The sequence below is a fragment of the Coturnix japonica genome, chromosome 36 (assembly GCF_054131305.1).
Source record: "Coturnix japonica strain WE chromosome 36, WE-NBRP24, whole genome shotgun sequence".
In the NCBI taxonomy this organism is placed as follows: domain Eukaryota; kingdom Metazoa; phylum Chordata; class Aves; order Galliformes; family Phasianidae; genus Coturnix; species Coturnix japonica.
This window is the reverse complement of record NC_140698.1, coordinates 2,573,102-2,599,182: the sequence shown is the minus strand read 5'-3', so window position 1 is coordinate 2,599,182 and position 26,081 is coordinate 2,573,102. Positions and strand designations below refer to the sequence as shown.

The 26,081-nt window shown below is 39.3% G+C and overlaps 1 protein-coding gene and 1 long non-coding RNA gene across 5 annotated transcripts in view; both read left to right on the top strand.

Annotated features, from left to right (window-relative positions):
- The window catches only part of LOC146755098 (uncharacterized), a 209,764-nt gene that overhangs the window by 130,280 nt on the left and 53,403 nt on the right, over positions 1–26,081 (top strand). The gene's annotated exons all lie outside the window — the stretch shown is intronic.
- On the top strand, positions 13,274–26,028 carry LOC146755100 (kinesin-like protein KIF20B). The gene is made up of 11 exons (XM_085526415.1): positions 13,274–14,476; positions 14,917–15,055; positions 15,785–15,907; positions 16,308–16,368; positions 16,608–16,733; positions 16,997–17,136; positions 18,334–18,493; positions 18,554–18,567; positions 21,442–21,600; positions 22,550–22,647; positions 26,022–26,028. The coding sequence occupies exons 1-11, from the start codon at positions 13,329–13,331 to the stop codon at positions 26,026–26,028; spliced, it is 2,175 nt and encodes a 724-aa protein (XP_085382541.1). The 5' UTR covers positions 13,274–13,328.

The following is a 26,081-nucleotide window of genomic DNA, read 5'->3' as shown; positions in this document are numbered from 1 at the left end:
TTCAGATCAGGTGAAATTAATTGTATTTCTGAACTAGACAAGTTTAAGTTTGGTAGCACCTAAATTTAATGCAGTTTGTCATTGATTTCATCTGAAAGAAACTTGCAGGCTTTTTATCTGCTGTTGTCCCCAGCATAAGAGTCTCCATTCACATCCTGAAGTATTTGTTATATTTTCAACTCACTCTTATTTGAATAAAAGCCTCAACTGGGAGCAATTTAATAAGCACAGAACAAGAGCTGGACCTTGCATTTGGTAGATAATATACAGTATTACTTTATAGAAATGTAGTCAATGGCATTCCCTATAGACAATCGTTTGTTTTATCTTTAGAGTGGTTCAAAGAACCATTGTGAACATGACATTAATTGGAATGGAATACACGCAAGAGACTTTCCTCTTCTTCCAATTGTCCTCATCCTTTCTTCTCTTCCACCCCTGCTTTGCAGATTACCATATACAAATCACCAGGAAGTTGGAGGACAAGACAGCTTTGGAACGTCATTCTGTCATCCTGTCCTGTGACTTCAGGCCTTCTCCAAATGTTGTGAAATGGTTCAAAGGCCACACACTCATCAAGCCCTCTGAGAAGTACAAGATCAAGAGGGATAAGCATTCAGCAGAGCTCAAGATTCTGAAGCTGAAGCCTGATGATGCTGGTGTGTACAAGTGCAAGGCAGGAATTGCAGAGACTGAGGCCACGCTGACAGCTGAAGGTATGAGCAGGGAGGGTGGCCTCTTCCATGTCCTATTTCACCTCAGATTTCTCTTCTTGGGGTTGATTTCTGCCGTTCTCTCCTGCTAACTTTATAAATGTATAATCTTCACTGAGAAGATTACACAAAGATCATCTAGTCCAACCATTCTACCACATCCCAGTATGATTTATAGTAACAGTGGTTCACCTTGTTTCCCCACAGCCCACAATGTAGAAGTAACGAAGCACCTGCAGGATGTAGAAATTGAAGAAGAGAGCTCTGCTGTCTTCTCCTGCGAGCTGTCCCATAATGATGAGGACGTGGAATGGTTCCTGAATGGCAACCTCCTTTACACCAACAATTACAATGACATCAAGAACATTGGCAATTGCTGCACACTGACAATGAAGCAGGTTAAGCCTGAGGATGCTGGCCCAGTGACAGTGAAGTCAGACAAGGTGTCAGAAAGCGCACCTGAAGGTGATAGGTGGGTCTGATCACACCCCTCCTGGATGTAAGAGATGCTAAGGAGCTACAGTTCATTCTATTGTGCAGCAATCCTGCTTCTAAAGCTGACCTCTCTGGGGTGACAAGTCATCAGAGGCTTTCTTCCAGTGGAAGGTTCCATTGCAGCAGATATCAAGGAAGGAGGATGGTTTTGGTGTCCTGCCAAAGCATTCCATTGCTTTTTATCATCATTTTATTTAGCACAAGGAGAGTTACAAGAACAATTTCTTTTACTGCTTCAGTAACATGCGGTGTCAATGCTGTTGTCTCCAAGGATTTATGACTGCAGGGAGAGATCATTCAGTGTGTGTTTTGCCTCTGGGATGACTAATGACCAGGCTGTGAGCAACCTGATCTAGCTGTGAATGTCCCTTTTTATTGCAGGGGAGCTGGGCTAGATGGCCTTTAAGGGTCTCTTCCCATTCTAAGCGTACTGTGATTCTAATCTGCTCTCCCCAGCAATTAAGCTCTTTTACTCTATGCGCTCAGAGTTTGAAGGATTTCCTCTTTCTCCTTTCTTTTGCATTTGGTGGAAGTTTTTTCCCCAGTATAAACATCTGATGTGTGAAATAGAAGATAGATAAAAGGAGTCAATAAAACAGGAAAATCAAAAGTGTTCAGCAGCTTATCCTCTTAATCCTGTGGCCTGTATGAGCTCTGCTCCATGTGAGGGCTATTCCAGCTCTCCAGCTTCAGAAGAGCTGCATCCCAATTACTTCATATGATATCAGTCCCACCCACCGGCAATGCAGGCTGTCCCTCCTGTTCCCTGTATTCTCCTACTGATTAGTTCAGAATTCCATAAAGTGCATTCAGTCAACACACATGAAACCGCTTTAGGTTCTATATTGGTGTCGTCAGTGCTGGTAAAGATTTATTTATCCCTCTTTAAAAATCTGAAAGCAACTGGAAATGTCTCAACTTCTGTATCACATTGTTCTGTTTTGCCCTTTTAATTGCAGAGAAGCCTGCTGTCTTCATGAAGTCCTTGGATGATGTTTTTGTTGAGGAGCGGGGTGTGATTAAATTGGAATGCGAAGTCTCTAAAGAGAAGGTCAAACCAGTGTGGAAGAAGGACGGTGTTCTGCTCACTTCTGGCAACAAGTATGAGCTGGTACAGTCTGGGAAGACCCTATGTCTCCTTATCCATGACCTCGAGAAGTCAGATGCAGGTTTCTATACCTGTGATATTGGCACTGATGTTGCCAAATCAAAGGTCGGCATTCAGGGTAAGTACTGTGGAAAGTAAAGGAGTGCTGAAAGCACATTGAGTGTGGTCACTATGTCTTACACCTATTCCCCCACGAGCCTTAATAGTTTCTACAATAGAAGTGTATTACTGCAATTTAGCACAGTGATGTCTGGAAAATTCCCATTGCTTTTGATGTAAATGTATCTCATTTTGCCATGAAAATCACCAAACACATCAAGAATGTCCTGGAAATATTTCCTTTCTAAACATCCCTAAAATGGAGAAATGGTTTGAACACCAGTAGGGGTAGGATGGTAAGAAATTAGCTAATAGAAACATTTAATTTCTTGTCATAGGCAAAACCCTTTTTCTCACGCAGCATCCTAGAGTTGTCCTCTCTGTTAGGTTGTTCCCTCTGTAGCTCATTGAATCTTCATTCTGCTCCATGGACTGAGCTGCTCGCCTTGTAGTTCTTCCAGAGCAAAGACAAGAGATTCACGTCTCTTTCTTTTTATAACTTTCTGGTAATTCTGAGTGGAGAATGTCTTAGAGAATACATCAGTAAGGAATGCAGCCATGTTCTGCAAATCCTGAGTTCAAACACCAGTACTGCTACTCATGTCAGTCACAAATGCCTTTTCTCCATATAAACCTCATACTAACCTATCTCTTACCTTCCAGAGCTGAATAGTGGCATTACCAAATGGCTGAAAAACACTGAAATCCAGGAGGGAGAAGATTGTACTTTTGAATGCATTCCGTCCCATGAAAGCATTGATGAGTTCAACTGGACACTGACTGGAAGCAGAGTGGAAAGTGGTGGGCGATTTAAAGCTTCTAACGTGGGTCGGAAATATACTCTCATTATCAAAAGTGTGACTCCTACTGACGCTGGGGAAGTCATTTTTTACTGCCCGTGGTCTAACCTCCAAAGCCTCTCTGTCTGTGAAAGGTAATGAGATGGGAGAGATTCTGGGGTCTGATTCCTTCAACTGTCTTCTGATAAGATTGTCGTGAGAGCTAACTCATAATATGGTTAAAGTGAATAGCAACCTTCTACTTGAACCTCGAAGCACTGAGAATTTCTCTTAAAAATAAGTAAAAACATAAGACAACATAAGAAACAGAAGGACGAAACATTTTACACAAATGTGAGAACTACCCAAAGCACTGGGGTAGTGCTGGAAATGGGCATCTCACTACAGCTTGTTCCATTAACAGTAAATCAGGAATGATCTGTTGAGGGAACTGTGGGAGCAAATATCCTCTAAGTATAAGCTGAAGGGATGGCCTTCACATCATCTAGCTGTACAACAAATTCCTATCTAGAACATGTGCATCTGAGAGCATCATCCGAGGCTCCCAGTGTGATGAGTGGAGAGAAGAAAGAGGCAGTTTTCAGACATGGTTCATCATCCTCAATTGGGTAGATTTAAGAGAGAATAAATGCTGCCTGGAATTCTATTGTCTGTACTTTGCAGATTACTGCTGGCTGTAGGATGGCGTCTGTTGCAAGTGCCTCTCTAACTTATCTCCAGCATGTAGATGCATGTATTTTGAGAGAGGCATCCTACCCTAAGTGTATGTTACTCAAAAAGCAATGTTTTCTTCCAGGAAAACCTACTGAGGTTTCAAAACAGCTGGAGGATAAGACAGCAGCAGCAGGGCAGGACATCAGCCTGAGCTGTGAGCTGTCAAAACCGGATTTGAACATCAGGTGGTACAAGGATGGCAAAGCAATCAGAAAAAGCCAGAAGTACGACTTGCAGCAGGAGGGAACTGGGGCCATTCTAATCACACACACAGAATCACACAGAATTACCCGGGTTGGAAGGGACCTCAAGGATCATGTAGTTCCAACCCCCCTGCCTAGCAGGGCCACCAAACATACACATTTACTAGATCAGGTTGCCCAGGGCCCCGTCCAACCTGGTCTTGAACACCTCCAAGGACGGGGCATCCACAACCTCACTGGGCAGCCTGTTCCAGGACCTAACCACCCTTCTAGTAAAGAACTTTCCCCTAACATCCAACCTAAAACTTCCCTCCTTCAACTTAAAACCATTTCCCCTAGTCCTGCTATTATCAGCCCTTTCGAAGAGTTTACTCCCTTCCTGGGAGTAAGTTCCCTTCAGGTACTGAAAGGCTGCAATGAGGTCACCCTGCAACCTTCTCTTCTCCAGGCTGAACAAACCCAACTCCCTCAGCCTGTCCTCATAGGGGAGGTGCTCCAGCCCCCTGATCATCTTCGTGGCCCTCCTCTGGACCCTTTCCAAAATCTCCATATCTTTTTTGTACTGAGGGCTCCACACCTGGACACAGTACTCCAGATGGGGCCTCACAAGAGCAGAGTAGAGAGGGACGATCACCTCCCTATCCCTGCTGACCACCCCTCTCCTGATGGAGCCCAGGATCCCATTTGCTTTCCGGGCTGCCAGAGCGCACTGCTGGCTCATGTTAAGTTTCTCATCTATCAGGACCCCTAGGTCTTTTTCAGCCGAGCTGCTCTCAAGGACAACTCCTCCCAGCCTGTACAGGTGCCTGGGGTTCTTCCGGCCCAAGTGCAAAACCTTGCACTTTGCTGTGTTGAACCTCATTAGGTTCACCCGAACCCAGCTTTCCAGCCTGTCAAGGTCCCTCTGAATGGCATCTTTTCCCTCCACCGTATCGACTGCACCACTCAGCTTGGTGTCATCAGCAAACTTGCTGAGGGTGCACTCCATTCCCTCATCGATGTCATTAATAAAGATGTTAAAGAGCACCGGTCCCAAGACAGACCCTTGAGGGACGCCGCTCGTTACCGGCCTCCACCTGGACATAGAGCCATTGACCACCACCCTCTGTCTGCGGCCTTTCAACCAATTGCTTATCCATCTAGTTGTCCACCCATCAAATCCACCTCCCTCCAATTTGGAGATGAGGATGTGATGGGGGACCATGTCAAAGGCCTTGCTCAGGTCCAGGTAAATGACATCGGTCGCCTTCCCTTCATCCACCAACGCCGTCACTCCATCATAGAAGGCCACAAGATTAGTTAAGCATGACCTTCCCCTGGTGAAGCCATGCTGGCTGTCTCGGATCACATGCTCGTTCTTTATGTGATCAAGCATGTTGTCCAGGAGGATCTGTTCCATAATCTTCCCAGGCACAGAGGTGAGACTCACCGGCCTGTAGTTACCCGGGTCGTCCCTGCTCCCCTTCTTGTAAATGGGAGTGACGTGACCCTTCCTCCAATCATCCGGGACCTCACCTGACAGCCACGACTTCTCAAATATGATGGAGAGCGGCTCAGCAACCACCTCAGCCAGCTCCTTCAGGACCCTGGGATGCACGCCATCTGGCCCCATAGACTTATACTCATTCAGTCTAAGGAGGCACTCTCGGACTTGCTCTACCCTTACAGTGGGGAGGGATTTACCTCCTTGGTCCCCACATGGAGGTATGGGGGTGCAAGACTTAGGGACGTGAAAAAGACTAGAATCCTGGCCACCAGTGAAGACCGAGGTGAAGAACTCATTCAGCACCTCAGCTTTCTCTTCATCTGTTGAAGCCATTTCTCCTTTTAAATTTACCAGAGTAGGTACGCCCATTTTGGCCTGTCTCTTCTGGCCAATGTACCTGTAGAAGGTTTTCTTATTGTTTTTCACTAATCATCCATGACTCTACTGCCAAGGACAGTGGGGAGTACCCCTGTGAGGCAGAGTACTCCATAACAAAAGCCAGGGTCACTGTGCAAGGTGAGTTGAAAAGCACACTGGAGATGGCATGTAGAGAAGTCGAGGTAAATATCTGCAGCCTGTGGGTGATGTTTTTCTCTTCTGTTTCCTTGAGCAGGATCAATTCTTAGTTTTCAGAAAATATGATGGATTAAAATCTTTTCCTTAAAATAATCTGGAAACTGAATGATTCTCCAGTGTGATGTGGATCTGGGCAGCCTGGTCTGGTGGTTGGTGACCCCTTGGAGGGGGTTTGAAACTAGATGATCTTTGAGGTCCTTTTCTACTCAGGCCACTCTACGATTCTGTGATCATTCTATGATTCTATGATCTTGGGTGTTAGTGAGCCAAGAAAAGATGGCAATCTGAATTAGTCTATATTGAATATGTGTAATCAAAACTATATGCAGTTTATCAGATGAGATCCTACCAGCGCATGTATAATGGTATTGAACTTTCCAGATATCTACTGGAATTATCAAACCTATGTAAATGGGTGGACTCTGTGGTCTTCTTAGACTCTTTGCATCTCTATGTGATATTCTGAAATGAGGGCAAAGGAGATTCAGGACACCTCTGTATGCTTGGGACTTGTTGGGGTAACAAATCCCTTTGTCCTACACCCTCATCCTTTTTTTTTTCCTTCCAGAAAAACCTAATTACTTTATCAAGGAGCTTTCAGATGTGAAAATTGAAGAAAGTGGAAGTGCACTTTTTACATGTCAGAGCGAGAAAGCCGCATCCTTCGTCATATGGAGGAAAGGCATTGCTGAGCTCAGGCCTGGCAGGAAATACAAGAGGGCACAGAAAGGACGAGACCTGCAGCTGTGCATAAAAAATCTGGAGAAAAGTGACAGTGACGTGTACACCTGTGACATTGGTGATGCCCAGTCCAGAGCCAAGCTGGTTGTACAAGGTATGTGTGAGAGCCATACGACTGCGCATCCTGTTTCTCCACTACCAAGACATTATCCTGGTAGAATTTGTACATTTATGGCAGGTCTTTGGGGCTGCAGCTGTCTGGCCTGAATAGCGGTTCACAAGCCATGCACAGAGCAAGCTGCACGGAAAGGGAAAGAACTACCGACTAGAGCAGTGCCATTGAGAACTTTATGTATCATTTAAAAACCAAAAATGCTGATGTACGGTGAGGCTGGTGACCCAGAAATCAGTGTGAACTTTCTATCTCTGACCTTTCTGAGTTAAAAATAGTCCTCCAGAGTTCTAGGCAAAAATTCCCTGATGCTGCATTCTGGGTAGTTGTCACGGTTTAAACAAAAATCTACCTGTGTCCATGACAGTGGGGCCACAGGCAAGCGAGGTGCTAGAAGGAGCTGAACCTCTGTCCCAACTACTTCAGAAGCAGCCCGAACCCCCTCGTACATGGCTAAGATCTCCTTCTCACTTGGAGCGTAGCACTCCTTAGACCCTTTATATGATCAACTCCAAAGTCCCAGGGGTTGGCCTTGGGTTTCTCCTAAAGCTCTTTGCCACAAACTCCAAGTGGGACCTTTCTCTCCAGCAGCAGTGTAGAGGATGTTCTTTACATCCTGTCCCGTCCGTACTGGCCCCAAGGCCACGGCACGGGCTATCTCTTGTTTTCTCTGCTCAAAAGCCTGCTGCTGCTCAGGACCCCATGAGAAATTATTCTTCTTCCGTGTTACCTGATAGAGGGGGCTCACTGTGTGGCTGTAGTTTGGGACATGCACTCTCCAAAAGCCCACTACTCCCAGAAAAGATTGGGTATCTGTCTTGTTGGTGGGAGGAGACATAGCAGTGATTTTTTCAATCACATCTGCTGGGATGTGTCGATGCCCATCTTGCCATTTTACACCTAAGAACTGGATTTCCTGCGCAGACCCCTTCACCTTGCTGCGCTTAATGGCAAAACCAGCTTGCAAAAGAATTAGGACTATCTGTTTTCTTTTCTTGAAAATCTCTGCTGCTGTATGGCCCCACACGACAATATCATCAATATACTGCAAGTGTTCGGGAGCAGTAAAATTATTCATGCTTTATATGATGTTATGATGTGGAATATTGATAGCAAAATTACAAAATTATTAAACCATGACAACCTGGTATTTTTCTTTTTTTTTTCTTCAGTATTTTCCTTTTTTTTTTCTTAAATATTTTCCTTTTTACTATTTAAATGTTATGGGCACATCTTATAGAAACACAAGGCTGTTTACAAAGAAGTGCATGATGTGTTGCTGTATGATGAGCAAGATACATCTATTCTTCATCTAGCAGGAATAGCTGCTGAGCCTTAAGAACAGTTTCAGAAAGCTTTGGGAATTTGGGCGTTTTCCTTGTTTCTGCAACACAAAATGAAAATTTACGCTGTATACAAAGAAAAGGGGAGTCCGAACTTGTACGTTAAATTTGAAGGAGATCAATCTGGGGTAATATTTAAAAAAACAAAAAAAAAAAAAAAAAAGGGAGTGTGGTCATCAAATACTATAAAATATATTAGCTGTTACTAGAATGCCACTTATCTTCCCCCCATATGAATCACTGTCATGTTGTATGTGAATTTGTGGGGTGGGTTTTGAAGCTGAAATTAAAAACTTCTTGTATGGCTGTCTTCATAGTGGCTATCCAGACTATCTGTAGAAATAACAGCTATTATGTAGTCAGCTATTCACCAGTTTTAACTGATTATAAATTACGTTTCAGGGTGGAGAACATAGCATAGTGCCTGACACCTGTGTTGATCCTGAGGGCATTCTTGATTCTGTGCATTATGATGTCATGGATATTAAAGAGCAAGCTGAGGCAGCACATAGTTCCATTGTATCCCTGGGGGACCCGAAGGAAGATATTGGCTGGTTTGAAAAGCAGCTGGAGAAAACTAACTTTGAACTGATGGAGACCAAAGAAGAGCTAACAGAGAAAAACACCAAACTACTTAAAACTGAAGAAGAGCTGATGCAGAAGAACAAAGGTGAGTTATGCAATGTGAAAGGTAGAAGACAGAAATAGTTCATTAATATAAAAGAGAAATAACCAGTTTGAGTAGGAATTAGAGGAGATGCTCTACCTTTGGAACCATAGCCTGTAGATAAGTGATAGTTTGTTCCTTGTGTATATTCAGGTTCAGCAATTCCACGGTTTTTGGTTATTTCTTTTCTTTTTTCCCCCCTCTCCTTTAAACTGCAACTAGCAGCTTTACGCTTTCGTAAGTATGGGGTTAAATGTCTATATCTTGATTTTTACTTTTATATTGTAATCTCTACTCTTCTTTATGTCTTGTTGATGCAATGTTTTCGTTCCAAGAAATATAGAAAACTTTTGAATCACTCCCAATAAGTGAAGACCACATGCAAATTAATTAATCTGTTCAAAAGCTACCTAAACGTTAGAATATCTGGAAACATTGATTACTTAATAAACTATCTATTGGCTACTTATGTAATACAACCTTTTCTGTGTGTTACAGACTTTGAAATGCAGATGATTAAATTGGATGAGTCTGTTGAGCAACTTAAAGAAGCAACTGAGGTAACTTTATCAAGAAGATGTTGTGTAAAATTGTTTTAATACCAAGTTGTGGTAGCTTAAAATGCTATGAATGCTCAGGATATCTCCACGTTCTATGCAGTCCATAAAACTTTATCCTGACTAATGTACTGCGAGCTACTGAATATGTGAAGACTAGCTTGATTAAGTATGTGTGCATACCACTTCTGGTGGGTTTTGTTCATTTTTTGATGTTTGGTAGCCTGAAGTAGCTCTGAAAACATTTATAGTTAATTCTGTCACTCAGATCTCTAACCTTGTAAGCTTAGCAACTTGACCCTTCTTAGTCTTTGACTGTCTGCATCACTGCAACTTAGTATTTCCATGGCGTTAAAGCTGACTGTGATGAGTAGTCATGTCCTCACCTATTACTTCTTCCAAGAACAAGGCTCCAACTCTATCTGTGAGATTGTGTGGCCTGAACACTTCTGAGGCTTTTCTTTTCATAAGCTACTAAAGATGAATAATCAGTCCTTGGCAGTGCCAGCATGGCTTAACAATCGTCATCTTGTAAGTAAGGAAGCTTCACTTGTGGTCAAGGACACAATCTAAAATATGCGTGACAGAGCTGACTAAGCTTTAAGGTTGGATTATATCTGTCACGATGAAAGTGATTTTAGCAGCTTAGCTGAAGTGTGATGTGATGAACTTGTATGAGAGCTGACCATTTGCTCTTTGACCATGTTTGTAATTTTGTTGACTTCTTGGAAACAGGAAATTCTTTGATAAACCGGTAAACTCTTGATTGTGTGCAAGTCTTTTACTTTGTAACCTGCTAGGCTCTTGCTTTCCCTTGTATACTCTACCGAGTATTGCACTTGTCATTATCTGAAGGTGTACTTGTTCTGTCTGCTATTGAGATTTGTAACTGATGTCTATAGAGTCACCGGGTAAATATTTTAGCTGTATGGTTTTGTGTAAATATTTGCCTACAGAAGATTACTGAGACTTAAGTGCTCCTTTTGTTAAGCTTCAATGTAACTGATCTTATATCAATACAGGAAAAGACTACCTACCATTTAACTACCATTAAAGCAGAACCGGCAGAAGAGAACACTAATAAAGGAACTGAAAGCAGCCAATTTTCAGTGCTTTCAGTTAAAGCACTGAAACAAGAGAAAACTGAGTTGGAAGTGGGAAGAAAGCACAGTACTGATGAAGATAAGCCTACCGTAGAAGAGCCACCTCCAAAGAAAGGTACAGTTTCTTCCATCGTTGAACAGGGTGTCTTCCAAAACAATAAATTGCTTCCTATTCCGGATAGGAAGCAAAAGGCTGTGAAGCGCGTACCTTATGGTATAAGGAGAAAAGCCACTGTGTTAAACTGTAAATAGAAGTAACTGTTATGTACATATCCCTTTTTCAGAAGGTCCTATGCTGTTCGTTTTTGAATGCTTAAGAATCAAAGTTTTTTGCACTATTTTTTTCCTTTTTGCTGCTTTTTCCTCATCTGTTGATGCACTTGCAGATTTGGTAATGGTTTTATAGCAGCTTCTTTAGGATTGTTTCAACTGCTGTTGCTGATCTTCTGAGTAGCATCAGCTGTTCAAGTGCTTTTTTTTGTTTGTTTGTTTTGTTTTTCCTGAAGCAACTATCAAAATTGTTGACGACCTGCTAATTGCTCGCTCATGGGCAATATTTGAGCAAAATGGTTTGGATAAGCTCTGATGCGTTTAACTTCACTTCTGGGCACAGCTGAGCATCAGTGTTCCTAGAATTACGGAAGGCATATACAGTGTAGAAGGGAAAATCTAAAACTTAGCTGTAGTCCCTTCCTTTCTTGTATTCCTCTTGCAAAATATGTGCAAGGGAGAAAGTCAAGGCCTTCTTTGGATGAGATGCTGTTCTTGGATGATTTGTTCCTGCTGCCTTTATTTGGCATAAATATTGAATCCTAATGTGACCACTGAATGGCATCACATATAAGCATCTTACCAGAGACTGAGGGAGGGATGTGGACTCCTCCATACTCCAAATAGTAGTGGGTTTGTTCTAATCATATGACCAAAGCTCTCATTTAAAAATTAATGACAGCAATGCTCCACATAGGAATTAAAATGGGTAGCTGATAGTCACAATGTCAGCATGAAGTTTTCTGTTTAGAAGTACTGAGTATTCAATCATGTTAAAATTTTCTTCTATTTGTGAGTATTAATAGCGTCCAATTTCAAAAACCGCTTAATATATATTCTTTAGCTATGTTAAATATACACAGTAGAACAATGAGCACAGGTATGTTGTGCTGGTTCTTTTGTAGAATTAGTTACATAAGTAGCACGAGCAAAAGTGTTTTAGGAGATGCTAGGTTATCTCAGCTTCAAGTTCAGGGTATTTACACCATTCTCTGAGCTTTTAGGTCTTGTTTCCTATGCTCTGTAATAATGCTTTTTCCCTACTTCCTGTGTAAGGAGCTTCTAGACTGAACATTACACATCTTCTCCCTAGTCTTATTTATCTTGCTTTAGTGCTTGCTTGTTGTTTTCAGCATAAAGTGTTTAGATTACTTATAAATCATATTCCCCTCACTAGTGTTGCTGGGAGCAGCAGTCAAAACCAAAACCTGGTTTGGGGTGGAATATGCCACTGCTGTTTCTTCAGTATGACTTTTAAATCAGTTGAGGACTGTATATAAAACTCCTTAGATGAGTTAAGAGGCTGTTTCCATGTAGTACATGTGAATCTGTATGTAATGCAGGCTGCACGTGGGTGCTATAAAATTCTGCATTTCTGTAGTTGTAGTAATAAAAGGACTGTACAAGAATCACCATGGAATATATTGTTGTGGTGACCCAATCCCTAGTAAGTCTTGACTTATATTTATTTTTTTTAATACTTAAAGTATGCATATTATGGAATGGACATAACTGGATTCTAAAGCAATGATGAAATACAGCAGAAGTTGCTTTTGATAGAAAGAAAATGCTTGTGATTTTAGCTAATTGCTCACCAGTTAAAGAAAAAAACAGCCCCAAGCTAATGGAATATTTATGGAAACTTGAATCTGCAAATTTGTACAACTTTATGAGTGAACTTTATATGCAAAAGAGTAAGTGTGGACAGAAGTAGGAATCCTCATATTTTGTTTAGAGATCAACTGAATAAGAGAGACAGATATCAACACTTAAGTGATCAACTTGTCCAGGGTTTTATCTTTCTTTTGAAAGTAAGAGGACTGTGAGTTGGAATGAAATTTCTTAGAGAACTGTTTATCTACCATTTAGATGTAGATGGAGTGATTCCTGGCTGCCTTATAGGGATTGCTGAAGCACGGAAGATAGAAAGAATATAGCTGTGAATTATCTATCTCGTTCCCATGTTTCTTAAATCTAATTAGATTTTCTACTGGTGTGGAGTGGAAGGTTTGAGTAGTGCCATGGTAAAAGTGTTCTTCCAGACTGAAAACCTTTTGCTGTGAATTCTGTATAGAAATCTGAGGCACCTGAATACGTGTCCAGAGGACTTTAATTCCTTCACTAGTATCAAATACTATGTGATGTGAGGGCATGGCTTGCATATTACGACAGTTTTTCACTTAGAAGTTGCTACTTGGTGTTGTGAACTGCTATGTAATAATGATTTTAATCAATCTGAGCTACATTCCTTTTCCCTTTTTTTTGTTTGCTTGTTTGTTTTACAGTAGTTGTAAATGAGAGAAAGAAAAAGAACACTGTAGAGCAAAAGACAATTGAACACATGAAACAAAAGTGCTCCGCGTACCGAAAGGAAGTACTAGCACTGAGGGAAAGAACTGAAATCTTGGAACGTCATTTAGCTGTGCTTGAAGAACAATGCAGAAGAGAAAAAAATAAAAAAGAAGATTTCAGTAAGCAGGTAACAAGCCTGCGTATTCAGCTTTCTTTTTCTGAAGAAACAGCTGATGTCCTCCGTGAACAAATTCTGCAGGGTCAAGCTGAGTATCGGGAAATTGCTTCTGAACTGGATGAACAGAAATCTATAAATATGACACTAGAAGACAAAAATGCCCAACTAACTAACAACATAGAAGTTGCCAAAGAATATATAATTGATAAAGTGTCACAAGTAAAAGAAATGCGGACCAAATTAGATGAATTATACAAATGTCACTTAGAGTTTCGTGCCATCGGTACTTACTTTGTCAGTGTAAAGGATTCCTCAGACTCTGAAAAAGATGAGACAGGGACATCTCAAATTAGTTCTGCATGCACTCAGTCACAGACTTCTTCCATCTCAGATCTTGTGCAGGACCTCTCCTTTTACTGTAGTCTTGAAAGGATTTGGGAAGTATGCAGAAGTATTGTTGATGTTTACTCACAAAAAAGTCAGCACATCAAAGCACTGCTTCAAGACAATGAAAACCTAAAGGCGGGACTGAATAATGCTGAATATCATAATCGTCAACTTGTAATGAAGCTATGTGAGATTACAACTCACACTAGTCAGGAAGATGATCTTGTGAAACAGTTACATGAGCAAATAGAAAAGAAAACTCAGGAGTTTGAAGAAAAGACTGCAGAAGATCAGAGAGTGATTGCACAATTTCAGGAGGAAGTTGCCAACTGTGAGGTAAAAATAAGAGAGCTTGAATATCTCCTGGAGGCTTCCAAGACAATGGAAGACAATGTGTCAAAACTCAATGAATTACTTAAAGAAAAAGAATCTATTATTGTTAATCTGGAGACAGTTACAGCAACTCTGCAGGAGAAGTCTGCTAATTCAGACAAAAAGGTTGAAGAGTTAAGTAGCAAAGAAGCAAATCTGATTCAAGTAGTTATGCAGCTGAAAAACAGCTTGGAGCAGATGAAACATTCTCTTCAGGAAAAGGAAAAGAGTGAAATGGAGAAAGTGCAACGTATAGAATCGTAAGTAACCACTGAGTTAACTTAGAGCCCTTTGAGAATGAACTAGAGTTAAAAATAGTTAATGGGAACATCCCTTCGACTTAATGCATCTGCATGCTTATCAATGGCCAAACTACTACTTTAGGATGCTTTGGTATGCTACTTGAGTTCCAAGGGAAAACAGGAGTGTGCAAGGAAATGAAGAATAATATGGGGATTTCTGGTGGTTTTGTTGTACATCCCTCAGAATAGCATCTGAATAATTTATTGCTTCAGCATCTGATTATGAGAAGCAAGCTGAAATTCAAAAGTAATTGTTTAAATCTTGTCACTGGTCTAGATAGATTTAAGAGTCTATTGACAAATAGAAACCAACAGGCAGGGCATGGATTAAGCTGTAATTGCTGTTTCCATGAGATGTGTAACAGTAATGTTCTTTGTCTCTTTTTTTTTAACATAAGGCTAGAAAATATTCTTTCTGAGAGTTCTGCCCTTGTACTGAATTTGAAAAAAGATTTGCAGAGGAAAGAAGAAGAGTATGCAGATCTAAAAGACAAACATTGTAATGCCGAGAAACAAATTCAGCAACTACAAAGCGAGGTTTGTAGTCAACTGAGATATTTTTTTCTGTAAGATTATGCTTGGCTTTCTGCTGTTAAAACTTCTCAAACTTTAACTATGAAGCTGGAAATTTCACACTAGTGTGGCTAGCAGCAAATCTTAGGTAAAGTTGCCATTGAAGCTCTAGAGGGGACCAGAAGTTAAAACATGGTTTCACATAGATAATGAACAGAGGAAAGTAAAGTTGGTTGGTAGTCTGGAATAAGGTTTGTGAAGAGAACAGCTAATCTGCCTCTGGAGGGGACTTGTTATTATCTCTACGTTACTGGTGACTTGCCATTGGTATCCGTGGTAACTCCAAAGCCTAAAACCTAAGTCTTGTGAAAAAACGCTGATAACTGGGAAGAAGAATGCTATTTACTTGAAGAGAAATAGACTAATTTCCAGAGGCTCTTTAATATAAGCATTTATATTTTTTTTCTTCAATTTCAGCTTCAGTGATGTTAATAATTAAAATTTAATTATTAAACAAGAAGATATCTTAAAACCCATTTTGCAGGATCTTAGTCTGAAAGTTTATTGGGTGTGCTTGGGGTGGAAAATTGAAGCTTAAAAATGAATTCATGTCTTCCTTGGTAACCTTGCACTTGCTGTCGTTTTCCTACTCAGCACTTGTTTGTGAATTCCTCTTTATTTAACAAAGAAGTATCTGGCCAGGTTGGATTACAGAAGTCTTTTAATGAACCGTGAGCTGTGCTTACATTACAGGTGTCCACGATGCGTTCTGTGGAGGAATCCCTCAGGAACAAGACGTATGAACTTGAAAGGGTTATTAACCAGTTTAAGGATGAGCTGGATTATAAAGACTTCTATATCCAACAAATTAAGCAGGTATTTTACTTGCTCTTAATTTTTATTAAATGAATGATGCGGGTTTTCCAAGCAACAGGAAAAAGGTCAAAAAAAAAAAGAAAAAATTGGAGCAAAATGAAAGTGGCCAACTGAAATTAGTGGTAGACCATGAAAGATATTCAAATAATTAGTCACTACAGAGCACTGGCAGATCGCTTTAAATACAATAATCTGCATAGTAAATACATATGTAATACATGCATATAACCTGATCTTGTTGAGTGACATCACGATATGTTAATTGAAATGTCTTACCATAAACTCTTTTTATCAGCTTGAGTTCTTATTTATGCTATATGAAAAACTTATTAATTCTAGGCTGTCTTAAAGATTCTGCTTGTTTCTACTGTCTATGCTTTTCTTTCAACATGAAATATAGGAGCTGGTGGAAACTGAGAGGATGGAAGATATCTCCAAAGACTATGACCAACTATGTGACGGTCAGCCATTATTTGTGTGTGTGTGTGTGTGTTGAATATCCGTGTAAATGTTGTCACATTGCTAATGACTTTGAGTCTTCTGTGTTTCGATTTTAAAACATATCTGCATGTATTTGTATGTAAATATTTCAATGGAGATGCTCTATTTCTTTTAAAAGAGCTTTTGGTCATGGGAGAATCTTGATTTGAGAATAATGGGAGCTAGTAGGGAGTTCATCTGTAAATTTTCAAACCTTCAGATCTGTGTGCAAGGGATAGAACAATTGAAGTTATGCAGATGACATTAGAAGAACAAGAGGTAACGCAGCTTGAACAAGATGAAATGCTTCAAGCTCAGTTAGAAGAGAACCAAAAATTAGCTTCAGGTAATCTTTCCAGGGAAAGGGAGCAGGGATGCAAAAGGGGTTTAGACGTACTGTGATAGCCACTTCCATTTTCATGTAACTGTTACTTAGGCATTAACGTTCCATAGTAAACAACAAATCTCTTGTAGTTAAAGGCTTCTGTTATTTCTTTATGTCTGTAGCAGATAAAACCGAAGCTGCTTTAGTAAAAAGTCATTGGTGTGGTATTTCAAATATATATTTGAAATGATATGCTATCTAACCTCATTTTGTGTATTGAGTAGAACTGATTGCATGGAAACACAAATACAGTGAACTGGAATACCAGAGCAATGGTGACTGGCAGCAAAAGAACAACGAAAGTGATGAGGCAAATTTGAATGAAAACAGTACAGAATTAATAAAGCTGCAAAAAGAGCTGGAGGTAACTTAACTTCAAAGTTGTAACTTGATAAAGTAAACTGTTATATTGATTACAGAAACTTCCTGTAAAAGCTGCAGTGCAACATGCAATAGAAACCAGGTGCAGCTTTTTTGTGGTACGTTAAGAATGGCATCACTGATGCCCCCATAGTATAGGAAGTGTAGCCTTCCCTACATTATGCTGCCATGAGCAGTGCTTCTTTTGCTGGCCTCTGAACAGTTAGTTGTCTTATCCCATCTGATGTTATTTTTTGTTATTGTTGTTTGTTTGTTTTTTTAAATAAAAGTAATGGGCTGGCAGTGGGAGTTTTCTAAGTGAGTATACAATAGGTTACATCCACTCTGTTAGTGGAATGGTTCTGAGCTTCTTTCCTCCTTCACCTTGAGTAAGCTTATTCATGATATTTTTTTTTAATGCGCAGAGCCAATTCACTTTTTCAAGAAGAGGGGAAAGTTGAACATTCATTGCTTCATTCTATACCACGTCAATGTGCTATAAGCAGAGTATACTTATACAACTGTTGTTTGCAAGAAAGGAATACTAACTCAAAGCAAATTGTAACTTACGGTGTATTTGTCAAAACTGTTTTCTGTTAGTTGCTTGGGCAACTAATATAAGCTATCGAAATCATCATCTAACTTTATCACCAGGAAGCCTTTTTTGTTGGGCTGCGGGTCTACTAATTTTCCTTGGTTAAAAGACTTTTATTTTTTCCAAGCAGTTTCTCAGGTGCTCTGTCCTATATATGAGAATGTCTGCCAGTAGGTTTGATAGGAAAGGAGACTACTCCTACAGTGTAAACTATGTTGCTTTTCTTTGTCTTTCAACCCTGAAGGAGCTGCAAGTTTTTCTACAACTGCCGCAAGGCAGCGTAAAGTGTTAGAAGTTTTTAAGTTAAAAGAGTTTTTCTTATACTGACTTTTGGTGTAAGTTCTGTAAAGCTTGTGTGAACATTTATAAAGAAAAAGAGATGTTTTATGGAGGCTCTCCAGTCTGAATAAGAAATACTGGAAATGATTATTTTTTAATGGAAAAGAACTAATGATTATCCAATACCTGCCTTTGGGAATATTCTGTAGTAAAAACTGCTAATGTTTCTGTTATCTTGCAGAAACAAGTCTATTTAATGATGACCTGGCTTTTAAGACTTTTATTCCTTAATGACTCACTATTTCATTTTTGGTTTCTTTGAAATAGGAAAATGAGACTAAGTATCAAACTGATAGAAAAAAGTGGCTGGAGGAGAAAGAAGAGCTCCTAAATCAGATAAAAGAAGCTGAGAATCTTCGCAACAAAGAAATGAAACAATTTGCTGAGGACCGACAACATTATGGAAAGCAACAAGCAGAAATCGTAAGTGATGAGGTCCTGGCAGAGTTGTCTGGTGCCTGTAGTTTGGAGACAACTACATACCAAGTATTAACAGTAAGGGTGCATAAGAGCAGCTTGTCCAAGTCCCCTTGCTTTCTTATGTGGCAAAGCCCATATGAGAACTGCTTGATTTGGAAAAGGAAGGAATGGGGGGGCCACAAAAAGAAAGATCTTTCATAAGTGCATAATGAAATGTCACGTATGTGGGACTAAATAAGAAAATTACAGTTGAAAAATAGATCACTATTTAATGAGGCTAAGAAAGTATTTTGTACAATAGCTTTTGTTTGTTCTCTTTTCTGCAAAGCAGAAGGCCTTTAAGCCTTTATAAGGAAGAAAAGGCAATTGAGTTTCTAAAGAAACCCCACAAACTTCTCTCCAGATACTGAATAAAAATACTTGGTCAAACAGCCACAGTTTTGCTCCTTTATCACTTTCCAAATAGTGACTGATAACAAAGTCACTAGAGTTACTTGAGCTGTTTGCTGGGCTCTTGTCATGTAACTTCTTAAACATGTGAATCTGTACATTCTGCAAAGCTTTTTTTACATCTGGAAGTAGTTAGTCCCGACTTTCTGGACCTGCAAGCAGCATAGAAGGATGTGAGGAGCTTAGTATTATTATCACTTTGTGACTTTATTTTCCTAAAGCTCATTAGTAATCATTAAATGAGCAAATTGAAGTTCTTAAATAATACCAATATTTTTTCACAAGGAGAGTAATGTAGGTTGTCTAATAGAAGCATGGTTTTGCTTCTGTAAGTATGTAGTGCAACTAGTTCTAGAGCTCCTGTGGATCTTGAAGAGATCATACATTTACTAAGACTGTAAAACGGTGCTAACTACCGAAGTGTTAGAACAGTTCAGTGTGTAGTAGGTGATGTTCACTGTTCATCTGTTCTTCATTTAGGAAAGACTTGTTGCCCAGCTGGAGGAAAAGGACCGTAATCTTCAAAAGTGGCGTGAGGAGAGAGATCAGTTAGTAGAAGCTTTGGAAGAACAGCTCAAAAGTTTGGCTTTAAATGAAAGCTTGGAGCAGATGAAACATTCTCTTTGGGAAAAGGAAAAGAGTGAAATGGAGAAAGTGCAACGTATAGAATCGTAAGTAATCACTGAGTTAACTAAGAGCCCTTTGAGAATGAACTAGAGTTAAAAATAGTTAATGGGAACATCCCTTCGACTTAATGCATCTGCATGCTTATCAATGGCCAAACTACTACTTTAGGATGCTTTGGTATGCTACTTGAGTTCCAAGGGAAAACAGGAGTGTGCAAGGAAATAAAGAATAATATGGGGATTTCTGGTGGTTTTCTTGTACATCCCTCAGAATAGCATCTGAGTAATTTATTGCTTCAGCATCTGATTATGAGAAGCAAGCTGAAATTCGAAAGTAATTGTTTAAATCTTGTCACTGGTCTAGATAGATTTAAGAGTCTATTTACAAATAGAAACCAACAGGCAGGGCATGGATTAAGCTGTAATTGCTGTTTCCATGAGATGTGTAACAGTAATGTTCTTTGTGTCTTTATTTTTAACATAAGGCTAGAAAATATTCTTTCTGAGAGTTCTGCCCTTGTACTGAATTTGAAAAAAGATTTGCAGAGGAAAGAAGAAGAGTATGCAGATCTAAAAGACAAACATTGTGATGCCGAGAAACAAATTCAGCAACTACAAAGCGAGGTTTGTAGGCAACTGAGATATTTTTTTCTGTAAGATTATGCTTGGCTTTCAGCTGTTAAAACTTCTCAAACTTTAACTATGAAGCTGGAAATTTCACACTAGTGTGGCTAGCAGCAAATCTTAGGTAAAGATGCCATTGAAGCTCTAGAGGGGACCAGAAGTTAAAACATGGTTTCACATAGATAATGAACAGAGGAAAGTAAAGTTGGTTGGTAGTCTGGAATAAGGTTTGTGAAGAGAATAGCTAATCTGCCTCTGGAGGGGACTTGTTATTATCTCTACGTTACTGGTGACTTGCCATTGGTATCCGTGGTAACTCCAAAGCTTAAAACCTAAGTCTTGTGAAAAAACGCTGATAACTGGGAAGAAGAATGCTATTTACTTGAAGAGAAATAGACTAATTTCCAGAGGCTCTTTAATATAAGCATGTATATTTTTTTTCTTCAATTTCAACTTCAGTGATGTTAATAGTTAAAATTTAATTATTAAACAAGAAGATATCTTAAAACCCATTTTGCAGGATCTTAGTCTGAAAGTTTATTGGGTGTGCCTGGGGTGGAAAAATGAAGCTTAAAAATGAATTCATGTCTTCCTTGGTAACCTTGCACTTGCTGTCGTTTTCCTACTCAGCACTTGTTTGTGAATTCCTCTTTATTTAACAAAGAAGTATTTGGCCAGGTTGGATTACAGAAGTCTTTTAATGAACCGTGAGCTGTGCTTACATTACAGGTGTCCACGATGCGTTCTGTGGAGGAATCCCTCAGGAACAAGATGGAAGAACTTGAAAGGATTAATAACCAGTTTAAGGATGAGCTGGATTATAAAGACTTCTATATCCAACAAATTAAGCAGGTATTTTACTTGCTCTTAATTTTTATTAAATGAATGATGCAGGTTTTCCAAGCAACAGGAAAAAGGTGAAAAAAAAAATTAAAAAATTGGAGCAAAATGAAAGTGGCCAACTGAAATTAGCGGTAGACCATGAAAGATATTCAAATAATTAGTCACTACAGAGCACTGGCAGATTGCTTTAAATACAATAATCTGCATAGTAAATACATATGTAATACATGCATATAACCTGATCTTGTTGAGTGACATCACGATATGTTAATTGAAATGTCTTACCATAAACTCTTTTTATCAGCTTGAGTCCTTATTTATGCTATATGAAAAACTTATTAATTCTAGGCTGTCTTAAAGATTCTGCTTGTTTCTACTGTCTATGCTTTTCTTTCAACATGAAATATAGGAGCTGGAGGAAAAGGACCATAATCTTCAAAAGTGGCGTGAGGAGAGAGATCAGTTAGTAGAAGCTTTGGAAGAACAGCTCAAAACTTTGGCTTCTAATGCCATACAAAAAGAGACAGAAATAGCAAAACTGAGACAATCTGCCTTAAAGGATTCAAGCAAGGTCAGCTCTCCTTTCCTCCTACCTGATTAGCTACCCATAAATTCTTTAAGACTCCTGTACCTGCTCTTTGTATTCTGGGTGTTCTTCTGTTCTTGAACACTGTCGTATTGACATCATGTGCAACTAACCAAAAAAAGCACCAGCTTTTATTTTTGTTCTTCAGAAACAGAATTTCTGTTAATTACTAAAATTTCAATTTTTTCAGTATTCAGATAAGCAGATGTCAGTTTGATGCTTATGATCCTACAATCATACTGGACATCTGTAGCTTTTTCCGATAATTCACAGCATTTCCGGATCCCAAGCTAGGCTCAATACTCAGACAGTAGTTCTGTCTCAGGTTTCTTACTTTCTTTGCTTTCTCTGAGGTAGTATGTACAATGGCATGAAAAGACAGAAGGGGACGTGGAGAGAGATTAAGGGAAGCATCAAAAAGCAGAGGGGGGATGATCTCTGGAAGTTGCATTTCTTATTTCAACATCCAGCTTTTAATCAGGATAGCCAATCTAAGCCGTAGCATAGAATTTCAGAAGCTAAACAGAAGACTAAATGAGTTGTGCTCTTTTGAGAATGTTTGGATTCACTTTCTCTGAGAAGAAAGATGTTCTCATAGCAAAACTTCCCCTACAACTGCCAACTTTCTCACAGTACCGAGGATTTGGGAACAAATAAAAGCTTGGGTTATTATATCTTAAGGGAGATGAAGGCTGAAGCACATAAGTAAAATAGAAGAATCAAAATATATTGTATTACAACTTCCCAGGCAATTCTGTGACTACTGCACTTGTAACAGTGACCGTACAAATCCGTGAAATGTTACTGTTCTTGAATAGTTAAGTGTTCTAGCCTGTAATTCTAAAACTGATGCTACTAAGTAATTGCAATACTGCTTGTGTGTGTTAATTCCTTTTGCCAATCCCACAACTCAGCAGTTTTTACTGTTTATTAGGATAATGCAACTGTGATAGAAGAGTTAAGAAAAGAACTGGCTGACAAAGATGACTTTATAAAGGAATTAAAACAACGCATTAACCACAGTAGCCCTCAGTGTTTGCCAGAAATACCTTTACTTGAAGAAAGACAAAGTAGAAGGAATGACTCTGTAAATGAAAAGGTATGATTATATTTATAGAAAGTCAGTACTTAACATCTTGTTAACCCCTTTTTGTTCTTCTGTTTTCCTAGGAGATACTGGAGCTAGAATCATTTTTCTTAGCATATAGTCCTTTAACTACATATTCAGTGATGAGTACTTGTTGGTTCTTTTTGTCTTCCACTCAAACATGAGCTCTCATCTTCTCAAAAATATTTTATTTACTAGAACACCATCTCTCTGTGTACATTATGGAACTTTTCCATGCAGTTTTCCATGTATTCGTATGTGGATGCTGAAGATTAGGCAGAGGTTTAGCCTTTGGTGTTCTAGCATAGCAGCTGTGAGCGTGCAGAGTATGGGGGGAATGGATGACAAAAAGACCAGCGTTACAGATTTTGTCCCTAAATAATGTCTCGCTTTCTCTCTTTTGGAGGCAGAATACTGCCTGAGACTGTTAGTGAGACCCAGTAGGGTGTATCTGAAGATCACACAATGAATAGATGTTACTACCTTCCCACACTTGTGCTGTGTTTCAGCTTACGTGTTCATGTGGCGTCTGAGCTTGAGGTTTTACACTGTAACTTTAGAAAACTCGAGATATTTTGGAGGTCTAATGCATAGCCTAATCTTTACTCCTTTTAAATATTTACAGCCTAGGAAACAACAAAGCAAAACTAAAACTGGAGAAAGTATTCCATTAAGATGCAAAGCTGAAGACAATTATTTGTCACGTCGATGTACTAGGAGCCTCACTTCATTAAATGAATTTGACGTTAGTATGAAACTTCAGATCTGAAAATGTTGTGATTGTATTGCTTTTGATAAGGAATGAGTAGGAAAGGATCTCATGTTCTCTAAACAATTCCCAAGTTTTAATTTATTTATCCCTTTCAAGGTGATCAGATCACCTGTTTTTATAGCCTTTGATAGGAATAAAAGCTGTTGAAACAATTGTGTGATGAATTTTTGTCAGGTGCTGTTGAAAACTCTCCTCATGTTAATGCTTATGAAGTGGCTCACGATTAGATAAGTTACTTGGAAAAAATTCATGGAGCCACTGAAACGGGCACAGCAAATTGAACTTATTTTCTTCCTCTGCAGGATTTCTGGAGATTGTTTTGTTAGCAGATGATGTTAATCATTCCTATATAAGTTTTTAATTGCTAACTTTCATAAAATAGCAGTTACATATATTTTAAAAACAAAGTATTTATTAACCAACTTAATTCTTGGAAATACAGTGGGTGGTGATACTCCATTCAGATTCTTAGCAGAGCCTGATAAAGTGGCTCTGATTACTTTTTGTCTTTCTACAATCTTTGGTAACTTTTTGAGAGGAAGAAGACTCCCCTCAGGGGGTCGGAACAGTGTAAGTAGTAAAAGCTGCTAGTCTGTGTTTGGGACACTGGAGTTTGCTAGTTACTAGCAGCAGTAGAAGCAGCCATCTACCATTTTCTGATGTCCCCAGCAGCCTGTCTTCCATGTGTTCAGCCAGCATCTGAACTCATTTTTGATATGCTAGCTGAATTCCTGCCATAGAGAAGGAGGAGTCCAGGTGATCTCAGTTCTGACTTTGTTGTTCCTGTTGAGAAAAACAGGTCTGGGTGGATTGTGGACAGTAAGTGCTGCTGGGGAAATGCATACTGACATTTCCCTGTCACTTAGCTGTGAATTTGCTGCCATTTGACCATGAGCAGGTACATGATAGCCTTCAGCTTAAGTACGGTGTCATTGCTTGAATGTCTGTATTCTCTCCAGGGAAAAGATAGCAATGGAGTTCTTTAATGACTTGTACTGGGCTTGCACCTTGCCAGCTGGACCTTACTTATGTAAATAACATCTCTAGTGTAGAAGAGAAGGGCAAATTCCCTAAGATTAAGCTGGAAGTTAATCGAACACTTGAATCAAATGCTCCTGTTCCTGCCCAGTTCTGACACAGCAGAGTTGAGATGAAGAAAATCATGTCAGTTCTACCACCATTCTCTATTAAAAAAAAGCGTAGTTGTCTGTGCCCTTGAGAAAAAATGACTTGTAAAGTATCAGGCTCAGTTTAACATGGAGAACTTTTTTTGTGATCATAGATTGGAAATAATTTTAAATGTAACAAGTTCTAGGAAAGAGGGGTAAAACTCTGCTGTAACTGAAATAGACTCCTTCTGTTACAAGTGTTCTTACAGCAGGAAAATGGAATGCTTACATATCCTTTTCCAGATGCTTTATAGCTTTTTAATCTCATGGCTACCTTAACACTTGCACTTAAAATTCTTCTGTGCTATCAGGAGCATTTGGAAACTGTCCTCGACTCTTCTGGAGTGTCCGCAGAAAATGGCAAAACTAGTCGGTTCCCAAAACCGGAGCTGGAAATCCCACTGACACCTCTGCAACCTGATAAGATGGAGATAAAGCAGCACGGCAGCATGATACCTTTAGGAGTGAAAATGCCTAAGGCAAAAAAGAAAAGAAGTGATGACATGGATGAGGTATGACCTAGACCCAACAGAAAACAAAATATCTGATGCCTTTTTACCATTCTCATTTAAGCATTAAAAAAATGCTATTTCTACCTCAGTAAAGTAGTTGAAGAATTTAATCAATGAACTGCTTTAATGAACAAAACTAATAGCCAAGCTCAGTGATAATGGTTTAAGAGAAGGGAATTTCTCTTAACTCCATTGTGTATTTTCTTTGAAACCTGTAGACATAAATCAGCTTTTTAGACATCATGAGATGTCTAATACTGATATCTTAATGTCCTGTTTTTATAATTGAATGCTTATTTATTATTTGATTTACAGTGGAATAGTTACCACTAGCAAATACTTCCCTACTATTAGCAAAAGTGTTTAAAGTGTTCACTTTTGTGACATCAATTGTTCTTTCCAAAAGAATCATGGCTGAAACTTGTCTTATTTTCCCAGGATTTTGTGAAAAGTGAGAACACGAAAAATACAAAATCTGTCATGGCTTTTAATTCACCCTCTGCAAGTGACGAGAAAATGGTTGTTTTTTGTTCTAGTTTTGAAGCTAGCTTGGGACTTCCTGTAATTGTGTGGTCACACGAAAGAAGCAGTGTCTTATCCTTATGTGTATACCTGAATGGGAATCTTACATGCTTATGAGCTCTTCCTATTAAATTCCATAAGCTAACCAAAGGGCAAGTCAGTCTGTCCCCAGAGCGTGTAATGGCTGTACTGTGTAATGATTTGGAGGGAAGGATATTGCACACTGAATAGTTGGGAAGAGAAGCTTTAGTGTATTATCGTGTGCTTTTGTAAGTGAAGCCCTTGTATTAAACTAAGGTTCATATCATTAATATGCATGGCAGTTATTAAAAACGGATGTTCACATGTTTTAGCAGTATCCTTGGCATGTTCAGAGTATGAGT